We start from the raw sequence: 21282 nt of genomic DNA on the forward strand, positions 1-21282 counted from the left end.
GGTATTACGATCAGTTAAAAGTATGGTTTCGAGAATACATGGGATTTGAGGCATTGTTTTGAGAGATAAAATTGCTGTGCGGAACACCATGTGTGTATCTACTTGCCAGGTAGAGTTTGTTCTTTACTAGATATATTTATTGCTTCATATGAAGTTCTATGCCGCCGAGTAGATTTTCTCTGCAGCGGTAGTAGAATTAAGCAAGATAGATCTCTAAAGAGAAAAATCTACCTGGCAAATAGACACACAAAATGGTTTTACCACAAACCAAATAATTATATAGACCATCAGTAATTACTATAATCACACAATATTTAGAGAATGTCATTATGAGTTATGTTTTGTTATACATCATTTTTGAAAGTTGATTTTACGCACACGGGCATCGTTTTAAAAGTTGCCATAGATAACTCATGGGTCATTCTTGAGTTCCTCAAATTTAAAGCTAAATAGGAACATCAAGAGTCGATTGTTGCCTGGAGTAAATGCACTGTACACTATTGTTAATTACACGAAGTTATTCTCTTGCAACGTCGATGACCAATTTAGTCAAAATGTTCACAGATTTGTCATTTTAAGCAATATTGCTGGGATACCAAGTAATAATACTGACAAGTAGCAAAGGTGTCCAGTGCTTTAAAGACATTGTTACCAATTGTACCTATCCCTTTAGTGTACGGCACTCCACATAATTGATTAGACACAGGAACTGAAAAAAAGCTGCAGATGATTTGCAGTATCGATTTCAAGATGATTTTAATTAAGTTATTCGTGACATTTCGCTCCATTCAGCCCCGAGGTGGTACCGAGAGCAACGAATGCTTAATGTGATTTGTTGTTATATGGATCAATGTTTTCTCATTTAATATTAATGCATCCCCCACCTCTCTGCCGTGAAAGTATTTATGCACAGTTCACAAGCAGTCCATTCACCCCAGTTATGTTCATTTTCCTAAAGTGCTATTCACATGGTTGTGTTAACTGGGGTCCCTTGGCTAATTTTAGCATGGTTGTTAAACGTAGCAATGTTTGACAAGGTTTTGCAAGAGAACTTGGACAGTATATCAACATTGTTGTCCTTTCACACCGTAAGTAAATTTTGCGACATTTTACAACCATTCCACACAATTTACAAAGGGACCCTTGCTAAATTGCTCTTGTGTGAAAGGGGTTCAAGAGATTTCTGTGAAGAGTTCTAGAGAGATTTCCACAGTGTGAATGTTTGCACATTCAACCCCCGCTGGGACCTCAGTAATTATGAAGTTGAAATTTGTAATCGTTTTTTGTTTGACGGTGAACTATGCGGATAATCCCTCAGTAGTGTTTTATATGGGTTTGCTCGGATGATAATTATAGCTACTGCCGACGTTTCGACAAGCTTCTTAACCCGGTCTTCGTCCCAAGAAGTGTCGATGTGTTGTTGGATATATTAAGGCATTCTCAGTGTCGGGATTTCTACTACACAGACTATGTTAAACCACTACACTCTAAAGGTTTGCGTTAAAGGCAGTGGACACTATTGGTAGTTACTCAAAATAATTATTAGCACAAAACATTACTTGGTAATGAGCAGTGGGGAGAGGGTGGTAATATAAAACATTGTGAGAAACAGCTCATCTGAAGTGGAGTAGTTTTCAAGAAAGACGTAATTTTCCATGAATTTGATTTCGAGACCTCAGATTTAGAACTTGAGGTCTCGAAATCAAGCATCTGAAAGCACACAACTTCGTGTGACAAGGGTGTTTTTTCTTTCATTATTATCTCGCAACTTCGACGACCGATTGAGCTCAAATTTTCACAGGTTTGTTATTTTATGCATTTGTTGAGATACACCAAGTGAGAAGACTGCTCTTTGACAATTACCAACAGTGTCCAGTGTCTTTAACACCATGTAATGATAATCTCTAAGAGAGTCGGGGTGGTTCTGAAAAATAACCGTTGGTTTCAACTCGACGTTTCGTTCATGATGCTCATCCAGCAATGAAAAACCCTAAAACAAACCCACGTCACAATTAACAAACGCACCCACATAAACAATTTACCTCTCCATAAATACTGTTATGTGTATGATTGATAACTTCGTGTTTAAAATGTGTACACGTTGACTTATGTTTAAAGGCATTATATGTGTTATAAGTTCTATTGACTTTTAAAACAAATCCAAATCAGTTAGCATTAATTTCCTATACCTTTAATTGAAAATGTTCGTGATTATACATAGCAAACTTAATGCGAATTATCACTAATCCTGTCGACAAATTCCCTTTGCATAAGTTTTGTTGTTACTTGGATGATTTACAAAACAAAATGACAATAATAACTGGCCCATAACTGGATATAACTTTTTTTCTAAAATTAAGTAAAACTCTTGTGTTAAAATTAATATTTTGATATACACGATGTTAAGTATCACCAAAAATTCGAGACAAAAAATCGAAAGCAAACTTCGATGGGTGTAATCTTCCAAATAGAAGCTGAACTGCTAACAGTGTTAAGATTAAAAGTGCAGTGCAGCTTATGACATTTGGCACCGGGCCCAGTTTCATAAAGTCTGTAAGCGCAAAAACTTGCTTAGCACATAAAAGTACTGCTTAAAACAGGAACAGGTCAAGCCACCGTGTGTCGGTGTTGTAATAGGCTTGTATACCGACCACAATGTATACTAGATTTGTTGCGGTGAATAAAAGTGTCTTAAGCACTCATGGTTTTATGAGTGTAGACATTAATGTTTTTCAGAAAAGTATCACTTTACTATAGGTTTTTTTTATAATCAGTTTTAAGAACTTTGACAGAATTGGGCCGACTATACAGTTTTGGCTTATCGCAAGATTTGACAGTCAGTTTAATCAAACGCCAACTGCTTGAACTATGATGACTGATATACTGTCAAAGCTGTCGAATCAAAAACTGACATTTCGGCATCCTCTTGACTCGGAAAGTTGAGAAGTCCTTTTAGGTTTTGATCATCAGGGAATCTCTGAGGGCTGTCATAAATATATTAGGACAGAAATTGCCCCAAAACATACAACTATGTATCTATATGTGTATATTTGCAATACGGGAGTCTTGTTATATATATTTCATAACTTGCCATAAATAAATCAAGTTTGTGATTAAATAATAATAATGTGAGTGTGACATGGTGTCATTTTTGTATGGTGATACTAGATTACAAAATACTAAATAGGATTGTTTCAACCAAGAACCTTTCACCCTCGGTTTGTTAGAAAAAATATAAAAAAATGGAGATAACGCAAGGTGTTGAAAAAACATCAAATTCAAAACAGGTTGAACCAAAAGACACCCAGTGTCCTAGGGCATTATGTCCACCGGAGTGTCTAGGGACCTTTCGCAAGGCAACGGAGGAACGAGGGGACGACGGTAACATATTCTAGCGTATTTTGTTTTCCCAGGGTAGATGAGGCCACTCGCATTTAAGTGGCGTGTTTTACCTACTTTCTCACGTGGTACAATTCCAACCAAACATAGGGTGCGTTCGTTTAGCTTCGGTGGGTCATCCCCGGTCTGTTCGAATAGCTTTTGACATCATTCCAGGGGCTCATCCAAGTCAGCCCCCATTGCCTTTCTTGTGGAGTGGGTCACTTGGGGGCTGGCCCCAGGTAAACGACGTCACTACGAGAGCGGTGAGTGGTAGTTCGTTTACCTCTTGTCAGGGGCTCACCCGAGTGAGCACCGTAGGGTATACCCAGGGAAGTTAAAGGAACACGTTGCCTTGGATCGGACGAGTTGGTCTATTAAAAGCGTTTGAAACCGTTTGTTATAAAATGCATATGGTTAGAAAGATGTTTTAAAAGAAGAATATAATGATTCACACAAGTATCACTCGAAACTGCACGGTTTTCCGTTTACGTCGCGAACTATCACGGTCGGCCATTTATGGGAGTCAAAATTTTGACTCCCATAATTGGCCGACCGTGTTAGTCGACAGGGTAAAAAGAAAACCACGCAATTTCGAGGCATATATGTGTAGATCATTGTATTCTACTTTTACAATATCTTTCTAACCATATAAATTTGACAACAAACGGTTACAGAACGATTTTCAAAGACCAACTCGACCGATCCAAGGCAACGTGTTCCTTTAAACGAACGCACCCATACACTCATTGGTGGCATGCTGTGAACAAAGACGGAAGACGAAATGTAGGCTACATGTTAACGCATGGAGCAGACATGGGGTGCGTTCGATTAACTTCCCCGTGTCGTACCCAGGTCCTCACTCGGGTGAGCCCCTGACAAGATCTAAACGAACGATCACTCACACCCTCTCGTGGTGACGTCATGCACCTGGGGCCGGCCCCAGCAGTTATCAAAAGTAGACATGCGGTTATCATGGGGTGCGTTCGTTTAGCTTCCCTGGGTCGACCCCGGTGTGTGGCGGTTTTTCTTTCCCAGGACGACCGTGGGTAATTATCTGCACACGTTCGTCCTGGAAAAAGAAAACACCACACACCGGGGTCGACCCAGGGAAGCTAAAAAACGAACGCACACATAGGGTGCGTTCGTTTAGTTCCATGGGTCTACCCCGCGGTGCTCACTCGGGTGAGCCCCTGACAAGAGCTAAACGAACGATCACTCACCGCTGTCGTATTGACGTCATGCACCTGGGGCCAGCCCCCAAGTGACCCACTCCACAAGCAGGGCACTGGGGGCTGACCCAGGTGAGCCCCTGGAATGACGTCAGCGCTATTCAAACGCACCGGGGGCAGACCGGGGTCGACCCAGGGAAGCTAAACGAACGCACCCGGTGTAGGCATGCCCACACACACACACAGTCCCTCTTTTGTACTAATTATACTTTTTGGCAACAGCTCCTCGGTTTTGTACACTTCTTCCAACGACCCTTCCCGAACCGACTCTATTCCTCTTTGTTATAGGTCCCAGTTTGAATGTCTGAAACGGGCGGTTTTATGATTCATTTGCAAGGTAGGCCTATCCTTTGATTAAAAAAAAAGATGAGGTGACAAATTATTTCTGAGAAGAAATTTATGGGGATCGGCCCGTGATTAATAAATGCCGTGAAATGAGGTTGTCAATCGCATTCATTCCGCTCGGATTCGCTCATATCATAATATATCACTGTGAAAATTTCATGATTGAAACATGTCTTTGAAAGTGAGTTTCAATTTATGTTTACCACTTAGGCGGCAAGTTGTTGGTCTCATAAACTTACAAAATGTCGGCAATTTGGGGGGGGGGGTGTAAAATTAATTTAAATTTTGTCGTGTTGTTTCTTTAGAAAAAAATTGTTTGAAGACAATATAAATATCAGTGACATAACTTTTCGGGTTTCATAGAGTTTTTCTAAAAAGTTCTTCTTTGAACTCCGTGGTCAGTTGGTAGAGCGCCCCCAAGCGTTCAACTAAAAAATCGGCGGTCTTCAAAGCAAAATGGCGGCCCCCATGGAAAGCCTGATCGTCAAGTTTTTATGAATCTACAAAACATACATCAAAGGAAAGTAAACCCGCTGAACAGGTAAAGATGATATAAATTTATTATTGTAAAACAGTATTTATAGTAAATACTGAATGTTCTCCCGATAAAATTCTTTCTCTGGCTAAGTTTTATCCTCCTTTCCTGCTGTTTGTACTTTCTAACTTTACTTTGTGACACTGACATTGATGATATGATTGACAATCATTCAAATCATCATATTTTTATAAAAAACTGGGTTCACCAGTTGCGGTATGCCATGATGTACTCACATAACCTAGTTATTATAATAATTAAGGAAAAGTTTCCGTATAATAATATAGTAATAGTATCTAATTAACCTCAATAAGATATCCCTTTTTGTAAAAATGAGTGAAAAAGTGGTGTCGCCATACGGAAAGTTATCCATAATGAACCCTGGCAATGGCGACAGAATAGGCAGTTTGGACTTGAGCATGTTTAGTTAGAGCATGTAGAGTAAGACACTAAAACGTCCATCTCCTCTTCTCCTTTGTTCTTAGATCAGTAGGGCATGCATGATAATTCATATTGGGTATTGTCAGTAAATTTGAGGGTTAACAATAAGATGGTTAAGATATTAACTGTTGTTGTTTGATTGTGTCTTTGTATAAGGGACAGTAAGTTGTAGATTACAGCATGGCAAGGAGACTTCTACATCACAACAGATGGGGGCTCTTTAACAATGTCTCATTCTCCAAGTTTAAAACAGTAATCCCTTGCAGAACTGTACGTTCATCCTCAATCCATCATCAAGTACTCAGTGGTCTTCAATTACAGGTAGTAAACATTATAATGCTAATATAACAATGTAATGGCTTCGCAATATAATGGCGCACATATCCGTTACATCAGTGACGATAAAGGTGCTGTGGCGCAATATTTTGCCAATTTAACCAGGAACACCGGGGCGAACCCCTCCTCTTTTCTATAAGTGTACTGGGTTCTTTTACGTAGTTTACACAACACACCATACCAGGCAACGCTTTTACTTCCCATCCGAACAATGAAGCATCATGGTTAAGTGTCCTGCTTTTAGGCCTTTAAGGAAACAGGTGTCAGGATCGGGTCTCAAAAACAACACTCTGCTGATCAGAAACACCAGAGTTTGAATCCGGTGCTATTAACCGGTGCTATAGACTGTGCAACTCTCGCGAGAAATTGAACTTCTGGGACCATTGTGGTCCCAACCTTAGGGAGTTTTCACTGGGGAGATTTTGTTTCGGCCATTATTTTAGTTTAACGAACCTTAATGACCATAAAAATTACACATGTTGTTGAAAATATAATACTAATGAACAACATAAATAAAAGTAAAAGGCTTTTTCATGCTCAATATCAACCTCTACCCTAGCACGTACCCATTTATACCCCTGGGTGAAGAGAAGCAATTATAGTAAAGTATCTTGATCAAGGACACATGTGTCATGACGGGATTCGAACCCACACTCTGGTGACTCGACCACTAGGACTTGAATTTGATGCTCTTAACCAGTCGGCCTTGACAGCCTAAAAATGTGTTCCCAATAATTGCTAAACTCTGTCTTTTGTTCTTTCAGAGTCACATGCATTCTTCTGCTGTGCTGCAGAAAGATGACTGGATATTTTCAGAGAGTTTAAGACCTCATCTTGATATGCAAGATGTTTGCAACAACACAGATCAGATAGCTGAGAATGTTAGACATAGGAAAGGAGATGCAGATGTCTATCAAGTGGTAATTATGTATTTGTAAACAAGTATTTTGATTTGATAATAAGTGAATCAAAGGGTAGCGATGAGTTCTTTAACGGCCGTTTAAAGGTTTTAAATGGCAGTTTAAGAACGAGTCGCTACTCTTTTATTGCCATTCAGAAATGCCTTTTTGGTTAAAAGGCGTAATAAAGTAAGAAACTCTGTAAAACTTATCCGGTTTCCGACGTCCTTGAGCTCTATACGTAGTGTGTTGCACGTTTTCGGATGCATTATGCACAGGGTTCTTTTTGAGCATTACACAACACAGGACCAGCGGCTTTACGTCTTGGTAAGGACAAAGCATCATGGTTCTTGCTTAAAGCAATCGCACAACATCGGGAAACAGTATTGTCCAAAGGCCCACACTTCGTGTATCACAACTTATATATAAAATAACAAACCTGTGAAAATTTAGGCTAAATTGGTCATCGGAGTCGGGAGACATGTGTTTAAAATAAATCCGTTATTCTCGGTATCGAGAATTGATAATTGTTTAAATTTTTTTCTCAAAAAGTAACCTTCTGTAAACCCTGTAAGTTATTTGTAAATCTGTGAACTTTTAATGTTTTTCTGTTCAGAAAGTGTCCAATGGTTTTAAGGACATACATGTAGGTGTCACAACTGGGACTCAAACCCACACTCTGCTGATCAGAAGCACCAGAGTTTGAATCCAGTGCTCATGACCACTAGGGCATGAACAACATGTTGATGAATTGAATTGTCTATTAATCTATGAATTTTTGTTGTTGATTGGTTTCATATTTCGTGATGTACAGGTGGAACTTTGGAAGAAATTGAAACACTTAGAGAAAGAGCTGAGTGATCTTGGAAGCAGCGGAGAAGAGGATGATCGTTGTAGTGTCTTGAGAGGCCAGGTTAAGGAAGCAGAGAATGAGTTCTTTCAATCTGCATGTAAGCTGCCTAATAGAACGCACCCAGATGCAGTAAGTGACAAAAGATTCATTTATACCAACCACAACAATCCAACAAAACCAAGCATACATTTTGAATTTATCCTTCCACTGGTCAATACATATTCACAAAATCAAATAAATTTTATTTGATTATTACTTTCAAAAGTACGGTACAGATTTAGTTTTCTTGTTATAAATGGTTTTATTTATTTAGGTTTTACCCATATTCACCGATGTGTGTAAGTACTTTCCTAAAAAATATAAAAATAAAAATATAGGATTCGAACTGCCTCTAGCTACCGGGCAATCTCGGTGGTCCATCTTTGTGGTCAGACTTGTTGGTAAGATTTTACTCTAAAATTGTAAAGGTCATGGGTTCTAATCCCACCCGAGTAATATGGCTGTTTTTTTTTTCACAGAACTGAGTATACAGTGAAACACACATCGTTGTAAGGGTAAAAACAAAAATTAATATTCTTTGTCCCCGATGCACACTTCCATCTATTCAATAAGTGGTTTTGTTTCAGCCTTTTAACATGGATGATGAGCCCAAGTTGGTTGCTTTAATGGGACGGAAACCAACCTTCAACTTTCCTGTCAAGAGTCACATTGAATTAGGAGAGAATCTGAACATTATTAGGATCAAGTGAGTTTTTATTCTCTCTCGCTCTCTTTGCCACGTCATGAATAGCTCAAAAAGAAAGATCAGCATTTCATCGAAAGTGTTTCTAGAATTATCAAAAAAAGGGAAACAAAGCTCGCTGATAATGAACTTTATACCAGAACCAATTAGGCCTGGGCAAACTAGTGAAATTTACTACTCGACTAGGCACGCCTCAATGAGTTGTGTTTTCGACACTAGTCGCAACTAATTTTCAGTTCCAAAGATGAATATGTGGCAGGCACAATAGTAAAATTCATGATGAAAGGAGTGAAGGATTGTGTCACTGATGTCTGATTGTGTTTCAGAAGTAAATAATGTTATCGTAAATAGTCGTGAGCGACACAATTGAGTCACCAAGCAGGTTGTCGCAACTATTGGTGTATTAGTTGTGGCGGCATGATTTACAGATTAGTTGAAAAACGGTAATCGACTAAGCAAGCAGTAGTGACTTCGTTATTAGTCACACAAGTCGCCAATCCTCCTGAGAAGTAACTATGAAATACTGTCAGTCAAAGCCAAGAAAATTTCAAGACTCACAAATCACTGTTGCTTGTTTGCCCGTTGCAGTTGAAATAAACACATACATAAATGAGCACGCACATATTTTCTGATTAAAAAAAAATGTTTTGTTATTGTTTTCAATGTTTGTTTCACCTTGTTGTTAAACTTTCACACATTTGGTTGTGTGGTGTGATTCTTTAAAACAAGATTATATTTATGAATATACATGTACTCTACCTAAAACCAATGATGAGGTATGCCTTTTAACGAGATACATGTATATTCAATGGAATCGATCATTTTGAGTGATATTTTCAATTCTCTATTAATGTTTCTTCCTAGGAATCTAGGTCATATCACAGGTCATAGGTCATATTTTCTGAAGGGTGCGGCGGCCATGTTAGAGCACGCTCTCATACGCTTTACAGTAGATAGACTACTCAGCAGAGGGTTCAGGGCCCTGTCAGTGCCTGATCTCGTACAACCACTCGTTTTTGTAAGTACATTGGAAACCAGGGGTAAATGGGTACATGTATAATGTGATGGCAGAAATGGTTCTTGTGATTGCGTAGGCTGTATACTCCCCAGGGAGCTGAAAAGGTTTAAGGAATGAGCGGTTTGTTGGTTAAGTCATCAGAGTGTTGGTTTGAATCTTGGTCATGACACTTGTATCCTACTTCCCTGCACCCAGGGATAAATGGGTACCTGTGAGGGTGGTGGTTGATGTTGTGTGTGCTGGGCGAGCAGATCAACAAAATTATTCATGTTTAATTATGTGGCCATTATTGCTGAAGAGCAAGTTTCAGGCATGATGCCAGAGCCCAATTTCATAGAGCTGCTAAGCACGCAAATTTGCTTAGCATGAAATTTTTTCCTTGAAAAAAACAGGATTACCAGCCAAATTTCCATTTCTTGCATATCACTTATTAATGGTGTTCAGCTATTGTTTGCGCGTATCCTGAAAATCTTGTGGCAATTTGTTTGGTAATCCTGTTTTTATCAAGGCAACACTTTCATGCTAAGCACGCTTTTGTGCTTAGCAGCTCTATGAAATTTGGTCCTGGTTTCAAGACTGTTTGTGCTACAGAGTGATGCAATTAGTTGACTGGCCATTTTGACTGTGGTCTTTCTCTGTGACATTTGATACTCCTTATCATTAGCTGTGTCTCAGATCAATGCACAGTGGACAATATTTTAATTTATTCTAGGGGAAATTTGTGCTGGGCAGCAAAATGTATTTTGCTCAAGAGTGCTGGGCAAAAATTGTGAGTCCTGGGCAGACCGACCCAGCACCGCCCACCGTGGCTACAACACTGGTTATAACCCATGTATATTGAGATTCTGAACCAGTATTTGATATAGACTATTACTTTGATTTTGTTTCTCTCCAACAGGAAGGATGTGGAATGCGAACCAAAGGTTTACACACACAAGTTTATAAGTTGGATCGAAGGAAACATGACAGGGATTTATGTCTATCTGGAACTGCAGAGGTTGGCCTAGCAGGTTCGCTGTAGTTATTTAATGAGTTATAATTCTCAGAATCAAATGATCTCAAACAAATTGGAATATCCAGTTATAGAAACACATGGTTATCAAAAGCTTCTTGAAATGTATTATTGTCAACAAGTGTTATTTGTCACTGCAGTGCAAAAACATGATAACAACAGCCACACATGCCTCTAAATTTGCACCAGTGTACAATGGTGTAATTGATTTGCTAAAACTATTCCAGATGTTCACACGATTCTTACTATGCTGAGTTTCATTGTTTTTGCACTGACCAATTTTTACACAAGTGTATTTGAGTAGCTGCCACCAATTTCAGGGTTTATCAGGGAATTTTTGCTTGTGGCCGTGAGTACTACATGTAACTAGGCATTCTATGTACTCAAAGCTAGCGCAGAAGAGTGGCGTTTGCACGTAAGCGGAGAATGGTGATTGTAAGCGCAGAATTCAGCGGTAAGCAGAGCCATGAAGTTGGGCCCTGTACATTTCTGACTGACGAATGGTATGAAATCTAGTTCCCTGACTGATTGAGACCATTTGATTATGTTGCCTTATCAGGATACTTCATGGATAGAGTTTTGGACCAGACTGATCTTCCTCAGAAGGTGTTTGCCATCAGTCAATGCTTTAGAGCAGAGACAACACACAGTGCAGAAGCTAGAGGACTCTACAGGGTTCATCAATTCACTAAGGTTAGACAAAACACTTATTCTTGTTAAAGGGTCTATGTACTTTTTGTAGGACAAAAACACAATGTCAACAGATTTACGTTAAACTTACACAGTTTGAAAATAATGATAGTAGAAAGCTTCCCTGGAAATATTACCTGCTGAGGTGCTGTAGTTTTTGAGAAACAAGTAAAACAATGTCATGAAAATTCGTTTGAACAACTGTTTGTCTGCTTAACAGAACACCTCCTTAGAAGAGGAATATGTGACCATGGTAAAACAAAACAATTGCTGCACATTGTGACAGGGTCCATGAGTTTGTACACCCTCAGAGGCAAATGGCTTTCTTGTTAAAACAAGACGTACAATACGGTGCTTAGACATCTAGGTACCAAGGAGCTGCTTTTGCTATGGGTATAGGACACGGGTTGCCATGGGTATAGTATATTGTTAGCTGCGATTATAGCTATAACGTGTGGAGCAAGCAGCTGCTTGTATAGTGTGTCGCTTTTCGTGTAATAATAAGATATTATGTAACATGCTCTAAACCAATCAAATAGCATAATCCTTATAAAGGGTGTTGTGAAATGCAAATTCTTGATCAAAAGGAGATTGTGTTTGTACATGTTCTACAGGCTGTCATACCAACCTACTAATATATTGAATAACTCTTTGTTTGTAGGTGGAGATGTTTTGTGTTTCTACTGAGGGTCAGAGTGAAGAAATATTTAAGGAGCTCGTCAGCATACAGCAAGATCTCTTCACTGAACTTGGTTTACACTTCCAGTAAGTTTGAATACTTTTTAATTAACAACAATATTATTTTTATATGATTTGATTCGTTCTGACCAGCTAGTTTTCCATAACTGCACAGTTCAACTTTTGAAAGTTGAATCATAATTAATAAAATTAATAACTAGTTCTTATATAACATTTCACAATAACGTCTTAATGCACTCTGCATTAGTGCCCTGGCCATTGGGCCAATAACATTCCTCTAATCTTTCTCAGCTCCCTGGGGAGTATAACCTGGGCAACCGTAGCGCTCCAAAGGCTTTTTCATTCACAATATCAATCTCTACCCTCGCAGGTACCCATTTTCTACCCCCTGGGTGGAGGGAAGCAATTATAGCGAAGTGTCTTACGACCGGGATTCTTACCCACCTCTGATGACTTAACCACCAGAACTTTAATTCGATGCTCTAAACCACTCAGCCAGGACACTATGTATTGGTGGTTATGTTTTAGTGAAAACAATGAAAAAAGGGCGTGTGTTTGTCTGGGAATTGGGTTTGCCCCATTTTAATTGCTACAATTGAAATAACCTATTTATGACTTGGGGGAGGGGGGGGGTCTTTGAATGCCATTTGTTTGACCATGCCAGTATTTAAGATGGTACAATATCTCGGCTAACTAAATAAGCTTTCAGATTCAAACTAGTCAATGCTTATGTTGGTGATAATTTCAAATCCAGTACTTTGTAGATATTTGATCAGACAAATGTTTAGGGCGATAAAGACGATATCATAGCTAGCTGAAGAGTGACAAGTTGTTATACAAATGCTTTACTATGAATACTAAAACATTAGGCAAATAATTGTAATGATGAAAGAAATTATCCTGTGTTATTTTTTTCCCTTCATGTAGAGTATTAGACATGCCATCTCATGATTTAGGAGCGCCTGCTTATAGGAAGTATGATATTGAGGCATGGATGCCAGCGAGACAAAGCTATGGAGAGGTAAATATAGACTTTATTTCTACTGGTTTTGAACTATCAATCCCACCAGTCTCAAATCCTATCAATGAAGTTGTCTGATTTTGTAGGATATGATACTATATACCAATTTATTGTTATTAGAACAGCCGTCGATTTCACAAAATTCTTCCTAACTTAAGACTAATCTTAGGACTTAGGACGAGTCCCAACCCTGCACTGTAGCATGCAGACCTTAAAATTAATCCTAAGTTGGGACGAGTAAACTCTAAGACGAGTCCTAACTCTTTGTGAAATCGACCCCAGGCATACTAATCTGATACAAGTCCAAACATGTTGGTGTGGAGTTATCATATAGGTCGTTCAGACACAGTACTAAAGTTGGTTTAACTCATGGTTCAACCTGAACGGTTCTAAAGTTAGACCGAATCGGGTTCAACCCTGAAAAGTCCCCCCCCCCCCTAACAAAACATGCTTACTGATTACAATTGTGTATTAACGCCAAACTCAGCAATACATGAAAATTTGCTGTCAATGCATAATCATAGTCAGGCCCCCCCCCCCAAACTAAAGAAATCCTTGCTGATTTGAATTTTGTTTAACGCTCTACTCAGTAATAAACACACATTCACTGTATGAAAACTGTAACCCTTTGAAAGCTTTATTTTGTAATGTTAAAAAAATATAACGCTGAAATATTTTCAGACAATCCTGGCCATATCTCGTTGGGCCTCACCGCCCCCTTTCAATGTTGGTTCCAATTAGCGGTCTTCTTCTGTGTTCCAGTCAACATTGAACGGGGGCGGGGGAGAGAATGATTATTGTAAGTGGGAAGTGAACAGGGAATGGTTTTATATAACGTTAGGAATGGTTGGCCCAAGCATTTTGGCCGGGATTGTAGGCCACTTCGGCTTTATCTTTTAACACTGTGTGTGGACAGAATAAAAAAGACCACATCCGGTTCAAATCACAACAGATTTTTAAATTTTTAAAATTTTTTTGTTATGAAAGTCGCCAGACACACAAGGCCTGAAGGCCACTTCAAGGTGTGGGCTACAATTTTTTATCCAGAGGCCGTTGCCACCTACTCCTGGGGCTGAAACAGGGTTACCCCTTTTACAGTCCATACGCGTGTAGGCTTGGGTATCATCAGTCCGAAGCCTGGCCGGTAGAGCAGCAGGCATTACCTCCCAAATTCTACGTAGCAAGTGTCATTCAAACCCACACTCTGCTGATCAAACACCAGAGCTTGAATCCGGTGCTCTTAACCACTCGGCCATGACACACCACAAATGATGACCCATTGACCTATCGTTATGTAACACATGGTGACCAATGAACACGACAAGCATCTGTGAACGGAATGATGGAGTAATGGGGTCGCGTCTGCATTGACCTCTTAAAACCGCACAAACAAACAAAAAGCAAACTACAAACTATCATCACACCTTGATATTTATATAATAAATTTGTTAAATTAAACTTTGCAGATTTCCAGTGCATCAAATTGCACTGATTATCAGAGCAGACGATTGAAGATACAGTACAGGACGAATGAAGGGAATGTACGACATGCCTACACTGTAAGAATAACTCTTTACTTTATTTTAATCATGATCTAACCTTGTTGTGTACCAGTCAGGGCTCATTGGTTACCAATCCTCCAGAGAATTATTTCCATTTGATTTACTGTCAAAGGAGCATTTTTTTGTGGGGTCTAAGGCGGTGGACTCAAGTTCTGCACTCTGGCCTGCTCAGTCGCGACACTTGTGTCCTTGAGCAAGGCACTTTATCAAATTCAGTTTTGTGTAACACTCATTCTCCAACAGATGAGAGTCTGGAGAAATTTGAACCCTGACGTCATTTGATGTTGACAATTACACAAAATCCATAGGAATTTGTCATTATGCAAAGGGTCAAATTCAACTATCATTGTGACGTCTGTGTGTGTACAGCGCACAGGCGTTGCTCAGTGACTATATTTTGTTTGCTTTGTTAATTGTTCGTTTCCATTGTTCGGCATGTTGGTTGCCTTGGTGAAGTTGCTTTGTTTCAATACCAACCATCCCCCGGTCATCAGAGAGTTGCTGTTGGTAGGTGCGCATAAGTGCTCCACCTCTACGATAGGGTTCTGTGGGTTGTGTGTTCTTGTCCAGGGCCCAATTTCATGGCTCTGCTTACCGCCGAATTCTGCGCTTACGATCAAGATTCGCCGCTACGTGCAAGCGCCAAATTTCTGCGCGAGCCTTGTAAGCGTAGAATGCATAGTATAACGAGGAGTATGCCCGTGCAGAAGCCAAACCCTTGAAATATGCTTGCCGTAAGCACATAATTACCTGCTTCCGTAAGCGCCGATTCTGTGCTTACAGTAAGCAGAGCCATGAAGTTGGGCCCTGGTCCCTTGCCTGTGTGTTTTTCTCATCATTTGTCTCATTGAACTTTTCCTGCAGTTGAATGGTACAGCTTGTGCAGTACCTCGTATGATTCTGACAATCCTAGAGTGTAATCAGCAAAGAGATGGAAGTATCTTAATACCAAAGGTTTTACAGCCGTACATGAATGGTCAAACAAGTATTACAAAGTCAACCAGTGGATTGTTACACTACACTAGACTGTGATGTGCACCAGGGCAAGATGAGCTGCAAAGAGATGGAAGTATCTCGATACCAAAGCTTCTACAGCCGTACATGAATGGTCAAACAAGTATTACAAAGTCAACCAGTGGATTGTTACACTACACTAGACTGTGATGTGCACCAGGGCAAGATAAGCTGCAAAGAGATGGAAGTATCTCGATACCAAAGCTTCTACAGCCGTACATGAATGGTCAAACAAGTATTACAAAGTCAACCAGTGGATTGTTACACTACACTAGACTGTGATGTGCACCAGGGCAAGATGAGCAGAAATGGGACATAGAGGTACAAAATGTTATGGGTGTTGTGGCCCAGTGGTTAGGAGCATCGAATTCAAGTTCTGGTGGCTATAGTCATCGTGTGGGTTTGAATCCCGGTCGTGACACGTATGTCCTTGAGTAAGATGCTTTACTATAGTTGCTTCTCTCCATCCAGGGGTATAAATGGGTACCTGCAAGGGTAGAGGTTGATATTGTGTTTGAAAAAGCCTTCTGAGCGCACGGCAACTCGGGCTGTATACTCCCCAGTGAGCTGAGAAAGATTAAAGGAATGATATTTGCCTAATGACCGGGGCACTGATGTAAAGCGCATTGATACGGTTAATGTAAAACATGCTATATCATAACTATTTATTATTATTATGGGTTCTTAATGATTGAGACTCAAATGAAATAGACAATGACTACTTGACTCTTTGGGTCATGTTCAGTTCAAGTAAAACTCTCTTTTCCGGTTGAAGGCTGGCTACTCCAACTCTCTAAATGATCTCAATCAATGATGTTTACTGTTCACTATATCAGCTCACTTCTAACACCATGTTATGGGTTCATTAGATTGAGACTCAAATGAAAGAGGCAATGACTACTTGACTTGTTTAAGAACTCTTTGGGTCATGTTCAGTCTAAGTAATGAGTTGCATTATATTATATGTTGTCACTAGAGGGCGGTATATAAGAAGTGGGGCATACTTCCAACACGAACAATGTCAAAACTCTAGCATTTTAGTAAACATGGTTTGTTCTCACACCACTTAAACAATAATTTCAGAATGTATGGCTTGAAGTAAGTTATTTCCTCAGCAACAGGTTGTGAGATATTAACCGAGCTATTGACCCTGATCACAATCAACGATACTAGAGCAACGAAAGCGCAGGATGAAGAACTAGCGCTCTATCTATTGTTGGAACGTGATATTGGCACCATTCGTTTGCTGAAAGCGCCGGTAAAATACCTTTGAACAGGCACAAAAACCCTGCCAAAACATCAAGTTTTGGGGGTTTTCTTCACTGGAACATAACCACAGGCTAGTTGTATTGTGTGATGACTGAAAACTAAATAACAAGTGATTGACTCAATCTACACCTTTAAGGATGTTGCTCTGTACCTTGAATAGACTAGTCTTGGGGTTCAAGATGTTGTTATTCACTATCACGCAACTATAAATCATGATCCCCGATCCACTTCTTGCCGCACATGTTACTATCGAATGATAGCAGTCGCTCTTAGAAATTTCCAGATCACCTTACAGAAATGCCCTCTATCGGTGGAATAGTCGCGATATGTGTAGCGTTGAGTACATGGGGCCTATGGCATTCCCATAGAGGTTGACCAACTCAACAAGAACATCTTGCACAGAGACTATGAAATGACTTAATATCCAACACATTACTTGAATAAGTTCTGATATATACTATGATATTCCATTATATTCCATCAAATAGCACAATATTAAACAAACAATAATCTTAAATAATCACCGAGTACTCAAAGAACATTTTGCAGTAACACCATCAAAATAATCTGTACTGAGGCTTCAGTACAATTTATAAAGAAATTTTGAAGATTTGGTCTGGTTCTATACACATTATCCTTGGGTCAATCCAAAAATTCTGTATCTTGAATTGTGACATGTAACAATGAAGTATCTCTCATATGAGAAGATTTGTGCTAAGCATGTAGTACCTCATGCATTGGGTTAGATATTGAGGGTGCTTTCGAATAGCTTTGATCGGGCTCACCCGGGTCAGCCCCCAGTGCCCTGCTTGTTGTGGATTGGGTCACTTGGGGGTGACCTGTGGTGCATGCCGTCATCACGAGAGGGCGAGTGTGATCGTTCGATTAGCTCTTGTCAGGGGCTCACCCGAGTGACTACTGCGGGGTCGACCCAGGGAAGCTAAACGAACACACCCTGACTTAATTAACATCAAACCTGAACAAGATTGTGTAGAATACATGTAAGTTGCTCTGGGTACATGAAAATAATTTGTTTTAAAAACACAAAATAAAACTCTTCAGTTTATAACATAGTTTTGGTGGATTCATAGTGCATAAGAACTGTATAAGAATTTATCAAATTTGATCGCTCCTTAAAACATGGTTAATTCAGCCAGACAGGCAACATTGATCTGGTACATGTACATACATGTCAAAGTAATGTGTACAATGTAAGTGAGCAGTTTACATGATTTAAACATCCTTTATTTCCAATTAAAGGCAAATTATGACATCTTGTTTCAACTGGCTTACACCATGCATGTGGGTAGAAAATAATTCTTATTGAAATTAATTCACACTTCTTGGTGGTAAATAAAGAAATTTAACATCAAAATATATGTATAAATGTGTAATCGTTTTGCGATAACATCATGTGTACATTGTTGTGTAGTAGATTTATGAATTTGGGAGACTACTCTCCTTATTTACTTTACTGCCGCAAAGTTAGTTCTTAATTGGTCTCAACGTTTTTACTAGCTTGCTGTAGTCACCATTGTTAATAAAATTTACACTTTAAAGATAAAGTTAAAAGGATCGCTAACTAAAAAGACAAAATATTTGGGTTAGTTTAAAACAGAAAGAATCCTTGTCAAGTTCATACCAGCACCACTCTTCAGGGAAGCATTTGCCTCTAAGTTACTAATAATTTCAAGAAAATAACATTAAGAGACCCCCAAACCACCATTACTTCCCTACACCACTGTTAGTTGCAAAATAAAAATAATTTCTTTTTTCACTCTTAAGTTTCCACGATTATCGTATTTGACATAATTTCAACATCCTGGTTGTACAAAGTGTTCATTGAAAACATGATGTTATGAATGAAATACTTGTCTGAAAACAACTTATTTTCCCTTACATTTTAACAAACTGCAATCTAAAATAATGGCCAAAGTACTCCTTGACTTATTTTTTTCTGTCTGAACAAATTTTAGAAGATAAATATTAATACATAGCAAGGTAATGACAATTGTTGTACACAAGAGAAGGGACATTTGTAAATAATAGAAATACTGTTTCTTTTAAGACTGCCAAAAATATACATATACCAAATAATTCTTCTAAAACCCTTGTAAGGCTTGAACATTTCACTCAAACTCATCAAAATCCAATACATTTGTTTCTCGTTTGAGCTATAAACATTACATAGGGGAAAACTTAATTTGCAAAGCTTAATTTTCGAAAGACTTGGAAAAATGTGACCCTTGATTGAAGTACAAATACTATTACAAGAACTATTACAATAATGGACGAAATGGCATCACAAACACTATACATGAGCCCCACTAACAGTATAAATATTTGAACATTCTTAACCATTTAAATCCTCATGAGAATTTGTTTATTTGTGGTAGTATAAAACTTCTTGGAGTTGTTATCAAATATGTGGAGAGCGATTATATTATTTGTGAATCACAAATTGATCTTTTGTTTGGCAAATTACTTGGCTTTGCATTACAATGTAAAATTTTATAATTTTGAGGCATTGGGCAATGGACATACATGTCAACATAAGTTTTGCCTTTTGAAAAACTTGTTCAAGAAACTTATGAAAAGAGTACACTTTGATGTCGTACATTTCAAGTTTGTAAGAAATGAAAATCACTGCCACTACAAATACTACAGATAAATACTACAGAAATGGAGATTGGTCATGGACAATTTGGAACCGGAGCAAAAATAAAAGGCAATTTGAATTAGGTCAGGCAAGTCTTGCACATACATGTATTATTCAAAAATGTTAATTGGAACCTTGGCTTCATACATAATAAAGTTAGCGGAATGACCAATGGTTAACTAGTTGTTGTTTAGTGACATGCATAGGACATATGCACAGAAGTTATAGTGCAAACAACTCTAGTCATGTCATGTTAACACGACCGGCGACTCAACGTACGCTAATCATTTCCTCTGCACTGTGCTATGAAGCTGTCTATTGATAACCAGTGATATGACAATGCTCTGTAAAGCTGGTTCCAAATGGTCAACTAAACAGAGTACGGGATCAAGCTATAGTTAATGATGTCCTTGTGTGAACTTGGCCCTTGTATTGTTTTTACATTTAAATCAAACAAAATCCGGCACTTTATTGGGCACCACTGTTTGAATACATAAGAGACTTGCATACAATAGAAATGCACAGTACCTTATTGATAAGTAAATAGAGAACATGCATACACAGACCCACCCTCAGTTGTTGATACTTCTGATTGGTACCCCTGTGGCAGGAGATAAGTAAATAGAGTACATGCACACACAGACCACCCTCAGTTGTTGATACTTCTGATTGGTACCCCTGTGGCAGGAGATAAGTAAATAGAGTACATGCACACACAGACCACCCTCAGTTGTTGATACTTCTGATTGGTACCCCTGTGGCAGGAGATAAGTAAATAGAGTACATGCACACACAGACCACCCTCAGTTGTTGATACTTCTGATTGGTACCCCTGTGGCAGGAGATAAGTAAATAGAGTACATGCACACACAGACCACCCTCAGTTGTTGATACTTCTGATTGGTACCCCTGTGGCAGGAGATAAGTAAATAGAGTACATGCACACACAGACCACCCTCAGTTGTTGATACTTCTGATTGGTACCCCTGTGGCAGGAGATAAGTAAATAGAGTACATGCACACACAGACCACCCTCAGTTGTTGATACTTCTGATTGGTACCCCTGTGGCAGGAGATAAGTAAATAGAGTACATGCACACACAGACCACCCTCAGTTGTTGATACTACTGATTGGTACCCCTGTGGCAGGAGATAAGTAAATAGAGTACATGCACACACAGACCACCCTCAGTTGTTGATACTTCTGATTGGTACCCCTGTGGCAGGAGATAAGTAAATAGAGTACATGCACACACAGACCACCCTCAGTTGTTGATACTTCTGATTGGTACCCCTGTGGCAGGAGATAAGTAAATAGAGTACATGCACACACAGACCACCCTCAGTTGTTGATACTTCTGATTGGTACCCCTGTGGCAGGAGATAAGTAAATAGAGTACATGCACACACAGACCCACCCTCAGTTGTTGATACTTCTGATTGGTACCCCTGTGGCAGGAGATAAGTAAATAGAGTACATGCACACACAGACCACCCTCAGTTGTTGATACTTCTGATTGGTACCCCTGTGGCAGGAGATAAGTAAATAGAGTACATGCACACACAGACCCACCCTC

At 39.2% G+C, this 21282-nt stretch overlaps 1 protein-coding gene across 2 annotated transcripts; it reads left to right on the forward strand.

Moving 5' to 3' along the window:
* The first annotated feature begins 5399 nt into the window (after window positions 1–5399).
* Window positions 5400–20796, forward strand: LOC139944212 (serine--tRNA ligase, mitochondrial-like). Of its 2 annotated transcripts, none has more exons than XM_071941185.1 (12): window positions 5400–5496; window positions 6088–6252; window positions 7032–7187; window positions 7981–8148; window positions 8646–8764; window positions 9626–9779; window positions 10678–10789; window positions 11351–11484; window positions 12143–12246; window positions 13108–13201; window positions 14668–14760; window positions 15628–20795. In XM_071941185.1, the coding sequence occupies exons 2-12, from the start codon at window positions 6112–6114 to the stop codon at window positions 15793–15795; spliced, it is 1443 nt and encodes a 480-aa protein (XP_071797286.1). In that variant the 5' UTR covers window positions 5400–5496; window positions 6088–6111; the 3' UTR covers window positions 15796–20795. The 2 variants fall into 2 exon arrangements, with proteins under 2 accessions (XP_071797286.1, XP_071797293.1); XM_071941192.1 differs by having other exon boundaries at window positions 5469–5496; window positions 6094–6252; window positions 15628–20796.
* The last annotated feature ends 486 nt before the right edge of the window (window positions 20797–21282 follow it).

The sequence above is a fragment of the Asterias amurensis genome, chromosome 1 (assembly GCF_032118995.1).
Source record: "Asterias amurensis chromosome 1, ASM3211899v1".
NCBI lineage: Eukaryota > Metazoa > Echinodermata > Asteroidea > Forcipulatida > Asteriidae > Asterias > Asterias amurensis.